Here is a 10,660-nt window from a genome sequence, read left to right as displayed (position 1 = left end):
CAAGGCACAAAACAGTGTCCTGCTTGTGCTTGTCCCTAGCCCGGTAACTCAGAAGGGGGTGTCAGAAAGAGCTTTCAACATAAAACTTATAAATCAAATCATATAGATCAAAGGAGATAAAAATAGAGATAGCTGAACTGATATGATGGTTTTCTAAGCATGTTAGGGGCATGGAGGAGATATGACACCCCAAACTCAGCACACACCCTGGTATTCTACTTTGTTGATTGTAACCAGTTTTAAAGGAAGTGCAACTTTCCTTTTTCCTTAAACTACTCAAGACCGCCCTCAGCAACGCACGTTTAAGTCACCGCTCCCTATGAAAAGTCTATTTGAACGAGTGTTTCGAGTCTCCGCGTTTAAAACTCTCGCGTTCGCATGTAGCTACCATTGATTGTATAAGTAAGAACTGGACATAGCTACCCCTCTCCTCTTGTGATCCAATTAGGAAGTACCCGCGGGCTGCAAGAAGGCCAAAATCCCACAGACTTCCATTGAGAACTAGATCGTTATTTTTTAGTCATTTTATATGTCAGAATAACCATTCTTGATCTGATGCTTTCTTCTTAACACGTTCTTTCTGATCCTATTTTTTTCTTAAATATGTTTTTTCTTTATCACCAGTTCACTCACTCATGATTGGCGAGAGTAGTTCCCTCTAAAACGTGACTCGGACAAATCTCTGTCGAGGGGTGGCAACCATTTGCAATATGGCGGTATAAGGAAGTGATGGCGAAGGCTCTAGCCTAATTTCGCGAGGGCTGGAGCTAATGCATTTCCTATGGGGGACCTTATTATGCCCAGTAAATTAATATATATGGTAGCTATGCAAGTTTCTGCTACAGTTTTTGGGCTCAATTTACACAACACTCGTCCATTGAACGAGTTGCAAGCTAAACCAGGTTGAACTTTGACCAGTCAAGCACTCAGATTTGGTAGTGACATATGGACGGCTTCCCTTTTAATTCATGGAAGTGCCAACCATTTGAACATTGATAGTAGAGGAGAATTGCAAATAACAGTTGCAGTTTATTCCCGGACGGAATTAGTGTTTCAGTGCTGAGAAAAAAAAAGCCTGGAGCAAAATTTACGAGATTGTACACTTGGACATTTTGCACCAAAACTTAGTGGCGGACATGCACTTATAAACATTAGAAAAATAAAAAGAAGAAGAAGCCCCTCCCTGTTTTTCCTGTGTGAACACCTTCGTTTAGTCAAATCCTCAGCATCTCTGTAGTTTCAGAGTTGCTCTGAAACACTTGCTCACACCACAGTGGCCCTGATTTGGACCTAAACTAGGAAACTTCAAATATTCTGTTAGCTCACTTTGCAAAGACAGAATTATTGTTCCAAAAGAGAAAAAAACAAAACAAAATGTAGTTTGGATAAGTGTTTGTCCTCCGCCTCAGCTGCAACAGAAGCTGTTAATGTTTGAATGCTGTGGATGGCCTTCATCTTCATGGTCCATTATGTAGCACAATGATTGCACACAATAGGCTTCCCCATCCTAACCAAAAAAAAAAAAAAAAAAAAAATCAGGCAGAAGTGCTTCAGTTAATGAAACGTCTGAGCCTGCCCTCTTGATGGAACAAGATAAGTCCCACTGACTCTGAGTCATTCCCCCTCGCTGGATTTCCTCATCCTCCTTCTTGTTGGTGTAGCTCTGTAAAAAAAAAAGCACCATAAATCAAAGATATTAATAATTTTTTTCAAATTGTTTTAGAATCTGGACTCCTTTCCGCCTTGTCACAGTTGTCAGCCGGGTTGCCTGACAGCAGGCATCGAGTGGCTTCTTCTCCAGCACCAACTTGATTCTGTTGTTCGGCAGTGCCGTGCACCAATGGAGCTTCATCCTCCTGCCAAGAACAGAAAGGATTTATCGGCCTGATTGAATGTTCTCCCCCCAAAAAGGAAAAATAATCCTAAATGATCTTCTCTCCTGAGGTTTCCTCAAACTGTTTTATAATTTAATTTGTACATAAAAAGTCAATTTTTCAGTCAATTTCACTCTAAAGTTCTTGTAACTTTTTGCTGTGACAAAAACTAAAGCACAAATTAATGCAAACAATGGTCTATATAGCTATTCATATATGTGATTTATGCATTAGTTTCCTAAAAAAAACTATTATATATTTAACTTCTCCATGCTTTCTGCCCTGTAGTTCAGCATCATTCCACTAGGGACAGTAGAAATGCCTTTCCTTCTCATTTCAAAATGGCGGCCTCCATGAAACCTCAAAAAAGATCCCTAAGATCCCATGGTGACATCAGTGTAACAGAAAAATATCAGAAATGAGTAATGTGATCCATTTTATTCATTTTATTTTTAAGGAAAAATGGGTCTAAGTTTTTATGGGTGAAGTGATACTATCAAAAAATTCATCCAAAAAGTAACATTTCTGTCAATTCTTTGATGTTTTGTTTAATAAGAGATCATGCAAATGTTTAAAGGTATGGAGCCCCTAAAGGGACATAAAAGTAAAAAAAAAAAAGAAATAATAAAATTTACAAAAAAACATTTTTTTTCCTAAAAAAAATATATAATTAGGTGCGCAACAGTTACTTTCTGGTAAACACCAGATAATAACTATAAAATTGTTCTTTTAAAAAAAAAAAAAAAAAAAAAAGATAGTAACTGGTGCTCACACAATGATACAGTATCTGGCGCGCACCTGATAGAAACCTTTTTTACTTTTTCTTCAAAACTTCAATGTCCATGTGGGGGCTCAGTATGAAGAAACCTCTGATTTTAATTTAATTTTTTTTGTCGAAATGTTTATGTTTTTGATGTTGTAAATGTGGCTAACACTCTCTTTTATCCAGGTTTTTTAAATATTAGTCCTCATCCTGCACACATGGACGTTTTTGAAGTTCCTGAAACCAAAAGTTCTCATTTTAACAAAAATTGATGTCATCCATTGGTTGTGCATTTCCTGTTTAACAATTTTGCCCTCTCCTTTAGTTTCTTTTTCAGCTTTGTACTATAACTCTGACCAGACTGAAGTTTAACAGTTATTTCCCTCTTTTGTTTTCACTGACATCTCTTTCTTGTAGGAGTGTTTCCTGTCAGTCAGTCCTGGATCAACTTTCTTCACTTGTATTTTAGACTCATCCAGATATTTCTTTTTAACTCGGAGTCCAAGAGGATTTTTCTCTATATGGAAGCAATTTTATGTTCTTTTTTTAGTACTTATCTGAAAAAATAATAACAACACATTATTTTCTGACTTCTTTGACACCAGAAATGTAAAACACGCTCTTTAATCTGGCTTAACTCTTTGACTGTTTACATTAACATTGATTCATTAACGTAAAGTGTTGTATAGTGAAGCTTTTCCTCTCTTCAAAAATCCACTGAAATTACAATAATTGCTTAAACGACTGAAGAGTTACGGTAGTTGAAGGACAATCAACACTGGAGCTGAAGCTCCGATATCAAAGGGTTAATCCTTTGATTTTTTTATCATTATTGATTCTGTAGGTTTTGGCTGCATGGAAGGCTTTCAGAATACAAGTTATGTGTGGTAAAAGTGTGTCCTGGCACACTAAGAACTCTGGGTCACACTAGCGAGGAGGGAGACATTTGTTCTGGCATGCAGGGCTGCAAACGCATGAGGAGATCAAGAGTAGCGAGGTTGTGAAGCCCGTATTTTCAACGGTTCAGGCTCAGCACTCTTACAATACAGAAAAATACAAGAGTTCAGCTGATTGTAGTGGAGGAGAACCCCATGTTTACGGTTGGTTGTTACTGTTAACCAAACACGTGAGAAACGAGTAAAAGCAGAAGGTTAGTCCCCTTTTTTTGTACTCGTATGCCCCCCTACAAAGCACATACAAAAGCGCTCTTTAGCAATCGCACAACAGTTGTCGCACAACAGACGAGACAAAATTTAGTCCAAGATACGAGAGCAAGCTGCAAAACTCCAAGTTTGGGGCTGAGAAGAACAATGTCTCTCAGCCATATGTGTGAGAACAAATGTCCCTTGACGACTCAAACGTGACACCCCTCAGTTTCTGCCTATTTGTGGAATCCTAGAGGTGAAGAACAGCAGCAAAGATGTATTTGTTGTACTCAACAAAATGCTGCCTCTAATTGGTTTCCGTGACTACCAGACGTCAAGGTAATTAATGATTTGAAAAGGGAAATACTTCAAACACACATGTACATGTCTACCTTTTTGGGCCTTAACATTTGATTTAATTATGGACTTAAAGTCACATGTACTCGTACAGATGTTGCCCTGTACGGGTTCTGCTGGTTTTTGTGTTGTCCGGACCCGTGGAGGGTCACAGAGAGGAGTGACTGCATCTTAAAGGGAGGGCAGGTGTGTCTAGTTCTTCCGAGGCTTGTATGGCTACATCAACGGACGTCACAATCTAGTCATTACTAGTGTCTCCTTAAGGCCTCGTCACATGCACACATGTGGGGGATCGACCCGGTTGTCCACTCCTGTGAAGGGTTGTAGAGAGGAGTGGTGGCATTTTATGCTACGTTAGCATCGGTCATGTGACACGTAATCAAGATCTGGTTATTAGCATATACTTGAACACACGTTTAGCATTTGGTGTTCACACTGGACTGTCTCTACCTAATAGTGCATGTAGTTAGAAGATGTCTGGTGCAAATCTTGTGAATCTTGATCCAGACTTTTTCTTTTACAGCTCTATTCAGATATATGGAAAAGTTGGAGAAATAAAATTCCGGCTGGGCACAAACCGCATTTAATATTTTCTCCTCCAAGATCAATTTTCAAATGGTGGGCACTTCTGTGAGTTGAAGGAGTCGTCCTCTATGCGTAACTGAGTTCCTGACTGGTCAAAGTTTGACCAGCTTTCAATGCACATTCATTGGATTTTTTTTTTTGCACGTAGAGCCCAAAAACTGTCTTAAAAATGTGTGTGAATGCGGAAGCCCTAAACATGCATATGAGCATGTTTAGGGTGTCTACGTAGACATTTTATTCAAGGTGGCTGCTTAAATGTAGCTTAAGTGTTGACTACGACCTGTCGCCTGCAGCATACCCATAGATAAAAATATGCATGAACATTTTTGTTGTTCACTGAGCGGTTTGCAATCTTAAAATTTAGTGTGTACCCCATGCGTGCCCTGCCAATTTTTTCAACCTTAGAGAGCCGTTAGGACAGTTGTCACTAAGACTAAACATATAATAGTGTCCGAATTTCCTCATAAAGCTTTCGTGCAGGTGTCTGTCACTGACTCATGAGAACACGCCACACTTGTACGGACAAGAAAAAAAACTCAAATTAGACAGTCTATTGACCTTTTCAAGTCAAACAACTTTGACGTTTTTTTTGACAGTGTTTAATCATAACCTTCACATTCTGCCCTTATTTTATTGGGTAAACATTAATTTAGAAAACATAAAAAACTCAGTACCTCTTCAAACACTTTCATTTGAAATGAATGTGTTTGTGCTGGAATCCGTTTTATTTGCAGAACTAAAAATAAGTTTATTGGCTGAGTGACAGTTGGTTTCCATAAATCCACTTTAATTGAACAAAAGTGGAAAAAAATGAGTAAAACAAAACAATTTTATTCATTTTAGTTAAAAATCTTTAAAAAATGGAAACAAATAAAATAAAAAAAAGTTGGTATTAAATGTATCAACCTCTAACAGTTTCTGTTAACATCTTTAAACACAGTTGGAGTGGATCACTGTGAAAGACTTATCAATTAATCATGGAAGCAGCTTGAGGTTTGTGACATTTAACTTGGATCTGTGTAAAGGGCAACTATGATGGGCTGCATATGAGAACCTGCTGCATCCAATCATTATATTTCCTGATAAATGTGTTTGTGTCCATGATTGAGCATACATTTATTATCATTTGGGTCATAAAAGTCAAATGTCTGTTTTTCGGAAAAGCCTCAAGGGACGGAAAAAACACAACTGTCATTTCTCGGAGAATGAACTGAAGTTTTCCTCTCTTTAAGAATGTTTTCTTTGTTTTTCTTTCTTTTTTATTGGAAACATACATTTTCTTTCATTTGTCAGTGTGTGTGTACTAATGTTGAAAATGAAAGACCCCTGTGTCTGTGCCATATAGCTGCATGGACACATCTTCAAAGTCGTGGCTGCCGCATCAGAGTCAGTTTGGGTTGGTTGGTCAAGCGGAGGCTTGCTGTGGTGGATCTGGAGTTTTAACCCCAAGTGAGTCGGTTTAGCTGAAAACCAGACTATTATTTTTTTGTTTCTGTCAGCTCTGCGCCGTTTTCTCAGTCTGTCGTGGTCCAGTCAGGTTTTTCTCTGTTATACCTGTTACATGTGCTTTGCGCTGCTGTTGTCTCTGCTTTTGGTAACCAGTGAAAGGTTTAACCATTTGTTGATGTCCCTCTTTCGTCGCCCTGATCCGTGGTGCTCCGTCACTCTGTCAGCTTTATTTTGACATCTGCGAGATGGTTGCTTTTTACACATGCTTTGATGCACTTCAAAGTATCCTTCTTTACTTCCTAAAGTGATGTTTTCTTCCCCTCTAGAGGCAAAGATACATATATATCTCCCTCTCTTAGTGCTAACATTGTTTAATTTCCAACAGAAGTAGAAGGAAAAGTTGTCTTTTCATGGCCACTTTATTAGCCAGACTTGACCAATTTCTAATCATCATATAGACATGACTCGGACAATCTGCTACAGTTCAAACCGAGCATCAGAATGGGGAAAAAATGTGATTAAATTGACTTTGAACGTGACGTGGTTGTTTTGGAGTATTTCAGAAACTGCTGATCAACTGGGATTTTCACCCACAACCATCTCCAGGGTTTACAGAGAATGGTCAGAAAAAGAGAAAATATCCAGTATGCTGCAGTTCCGTGGGTAGAAATAAAGTGGCCGGTGAATGTAGTTTAAAGCTTTATACTTTAGGATAGTTTCCAAAGACAGATTTTAGACAATATTAGGAGCTTCAGTTTGCTTCTTTACTTCTAGAATACCAGTATCACAATTTCATTTACAAGCAGCATTAAAGCATAACAAAAAAAGCACAGATATCAGTGGGAATGAAGGTAGCTGGATGGAGAGCAGTGCACAAGCTGTGAGCATGTTCCTATGGTAACTAGGCCACTCTCCTCTTGGCTGTTCTCACACATAAGCGCAGGAGAAAGACGGGAAAGCTGAAAGACACACGTGATGGATAAAAACTTCAGGTTGCTGCCCTTAAGTATTGAGGGCATTTTCCTTGAAGAATTATTCGTTTTGCTGCCAGAAGTCCCTCTGTAATTTTCTGAACATATCTGTCAGGTTCGCGGCTGGCTCTTTCCCGTGGCTCCTTGGCGCCCACATTGCCCCCTCTTATTACTCACCCACCCCTCCTTTCAACTCTGCCAGCTCTGCCTTCCCTGTGCATTTTACATTTCCCTCATTAAAAGGTTGGATTCTAAATATAGCATCAAAGTGTCTCTAAATATGGAGCCTCTTTTTATTTTGTTTTGTTCTTTTTTTTTGCAAACCGTCCACCTTTTTTTGTTCCTGCTATTACAGCGTTATTAATCTATTAGTGGATTTGTCTCCATCGGGAATAAAAGTCCTTTTCTCAGTCAAGGAGGCTATTTTTTTAAAAAAATACTTAAATGAAGACAATTTTGAATAGATTTTTCCATTAAATGGAAGTCTGTGTTTCTGCACAATTGGCATCTCAGATGTCATTTTTTGTAAATCACAGCTCAGAATTAAACGGTGCCAAACCCCCTGAGGTGATGCTGCCGGCCTGTCAAAGAGCCATGGAGTTGATGCGGTGAGATTTGGCTCCTGTCAGTCATGCTGCTTGTTTGGACAGTTTTCTTACTAATTAAGTTAACTTTTATCTTACTGAACTGATGTGGGCTTTCAGTTATTTTTGAATTTGGCTGAATTTGTGATGGAGTAGGAGAGACCTTTCACATTAAAGTACTTGTCAGCTTTTTAAGCTTTTAGCTAAAACCTGCGGGGTTAATCAATTCTATTCCCACCTGATTTTTCCTGATGCTTATGGTTCTATTGAGCTCATTTGTACTTCGACTCTCTCCAAGGCTTTTATTTTCTTAAATTTCCACTCCGACTATCTTTTGACGTATTGTAAAAGTGTTCCCAGAGGTTTTATAACTATGATTGTGTTGTTTTTTGGACATAGTTTCTGCAGAGCGGCAGGAGTTTATAAGTATTTTACCTCTGAGTAAGCCCGCCTCCACTTCCCATCATCCATCTGTTTACATTCTCTCCTGCTAGCTTACAGCCCTTCACAATCTCAGGCTAACATTGGCGGTGCAACAAAAATGGCGAGCAATAAAAGAGATACCCAATCATACAGTTTTGATCTGCAGCTCAGGCGAGGAAAACAAAAACGTCTATTTGTCTACAAGTGGATTAATGAAAATGGAGTGGAGCAGGGAGCTTGTTTTCTAAATCACAAATACAATCTTTTTCAACCTGCATTTTTTTTTTTAATTTGCTCCTGATTCACGACAATTTGAATAAAGAAATACTCAAATACATTTTTAAACTTAAATTTATCAACATATTCAAGAGGTTTATTGTTATTCTAAAAAAAAATAGTAGAATTTTAATGACAACATTTTACTTAATTAATCAAAAAACAAATAAAAAGGCTAGAAAGCAGTTAATGTAGATGGGATTGATTATTGGAGGTTGTCCATAATACATGATACATACATGTTCTCAATCATCAAATAAAATGACAAAAACATGTAAGAAACACAACTTCCACTGGAGCGGGTCTTCAAATGAAGAATATTTTGGACAGAACGTAAATAACGCTAGCTGGACCAGATGAGGAGGTTTAGTGCATGTGCAGCAGAGCTGTTGTGACGTAAAGAAGATCATTAATTCAAACAGAGTCTGCCTGTGACAGTTTGATTGACAGCGATTTAAAAGGAGAAATACTCAGAAATGCATAACGAAATGATTTCTTATTACGTTTGTTCTCTTTTATAAGAAAAATGCCACACATACATGTTAAAAACTCAAAAAAACAGGATTTCATCGGAAGAGGGAATTTAGAAAGAGTTGCTGGTCAATACCATCAAAATATGTAGCTGCACCAATACTGGTTCGAGGTTCTTAAAGGCTGGTTTATACTAATGTTTAAACTTTTTAGCAACGCGATCGTGTTTTTCGTTTATTTTAACATGATCAGCATCCTGCTCAGACATTTGCAGCCTCTCTGAGTGTGCAGGTACATGAAAGGCAGAGGAGGAAGTGATGAGTTTGTCCACTAAACAGAACCAGGGAATACAAAGATGACAAAATTAAATTAAAAAAGTAACAAACTACATTCTCTAGTGCTGTAAAATATGAGAAAGAAGACATATTTTTTCCAGCAACTTGCTCTATTTTCTATCTAAATGCCCACTCTCTGTCTCTCTCTGTGTGAAGTTTGGTATTTCTTAACTTCTTCAGGAAGTCTTCATTATTTTCAGTGTAAACATATTTTTTTCTGAACAGTTTTCTGCGTAGTCGCGTACTCTAATTGCTAAAATAAATTCAAGTTAAATGCGATTGCAATCCGGGCGTGACATTTAAGTTGCGGGTGACATCACCAGCAGCTGTAGCATTCTGATGCGACTGAAGCGATTCTGCTCTGATGGTGGAGCGACATTATGGATCACGTTGAAGTAACCAGCCTTAAGACTACGGTCACATACCACACTGTGTCGACCTAAATTCAAGTTTTTGCGGTGCCCACGAAGGTTTTAAAAGTTCTAATCTTACAGCGACTTTTCTCTAAAAGGTATATTTTAAAGTTGTGCGTTGGCAATCCAGGGACAGACGTGGATGACGGCGTTATGAAATCAGGCGACAGTTGGTCTGATTGCCGGATCGCTGGCCGGCAGCAGCTCTGACTGGACGATGTGTAAATGTCACCGGCCACCAGCCGCCCGGTAGCCTGGGGGTACGTAAAAAGCCGGCCATTCAACAAGACTGCTACCATCTACATTCATGACCACAGCAACAGTATTAAAAAAATCCGGTGGTCTTAAAGATTCTGATGATTCTTCCCCATTGTTGGTTGGTTGGGTAGATTGATGGTTGCCAACATAGATGGGGGAGTGACAAGGTCATCTGAAAGTTGAATCTCTAAATTCCTAAAGAATTTAATACTGAGGTTTTTTGGGAAGCAAAACACAATGATGCATTATGGGAATTTCTTCCCATTGCAGACACAGTGGTGTTTCAGGCTATTTTTTATTGCAGGGAAAAGGAGGAATAGCAGAATTAGACTGCAGCACCAGTTAGTGGGAGGATAAACATACAATTCCTGAGTCATAATTATCGGTTGTTTGACTTAACACATCCGATAGTCCAAGTGTTGTGGTTATATAAACTTCTATGTGACAGCAGTGACATTTTTGACCCAGCAGACCTGCTAGTGAGTCACTGTTGTGTTGTCAGACATTTCCTATCAGGCATAAAAATAGACTTTGTATGATTCCTGTAAGCTACTGGTGACGTTGGTATTTAAAGCTAGTAAAATATATGATTATCTTTCATTTTGATACATATAACTATGCTTGCAACAGAGAAGAATCCAGACATACGAACTTTGAATCCGCTAGTTTCATAATTGAAAAGGAAAACTTGTCACGAATCAAATTAAATGTAGAACATTTAAAGTTACTATAAATTAATTAATTCAAAATTGCATT

The 10,660-nt window shown here is 38.4% G+C and overlaps 1 protein-coding gene across 5 annotated transcripts in view; it reads left to right on the top strand.

Moving 5' to 3' along the window:
* Positions 1-10,660, top strand: part of LOC112162363 (ras/Rap GTPase-activating protein SynGAP) — a 55,897-nt gene that overhangs the window by 1,954 nt on the left and 43,283 nt on the right. For 4 of the 5 annotated variants that reach the window (XM_024298186.2, XM_024298175.2, XM_024298180.2 and 1 more), the window contains exon 2: positions 6,070-6,173. The exons of the other annotated variant lie outside the window; for it this stretch is intronic. In XM_024298186.2, the coding sequence (XP_024153954.1) occupies positions 6,074-6,173 (100 nt within the window). In that variant the 5' untranslated portion in view covers positions 6,070-6,073. The remainder of the gene's footprint in view (positions 1-6,069; positions 6,174-10,660) is intronic. 5 annotated transcript variants of the gene reach the window in all.

This window comes from Oryzias melastigma, linkage group LG11 (genome assembly GCF_002922805.2).
Source record: "Oryzias melastigma strain HK-1 linkage group LG11, ASM292280v2, whole genome shotgun sequence".
NCBI classification, from domain to species: Eukaryota; Metazoa; Chordata; class Actinopteri; order Beloniformes; family Adrianichthyidae; genus Oryzias; species Oryzias melastigma.
The sequence above is the reverse complement of the archived record's forward strand: the minus strand, read 5'-3'. Positions and strand labels throughout refer to the sequence as shown.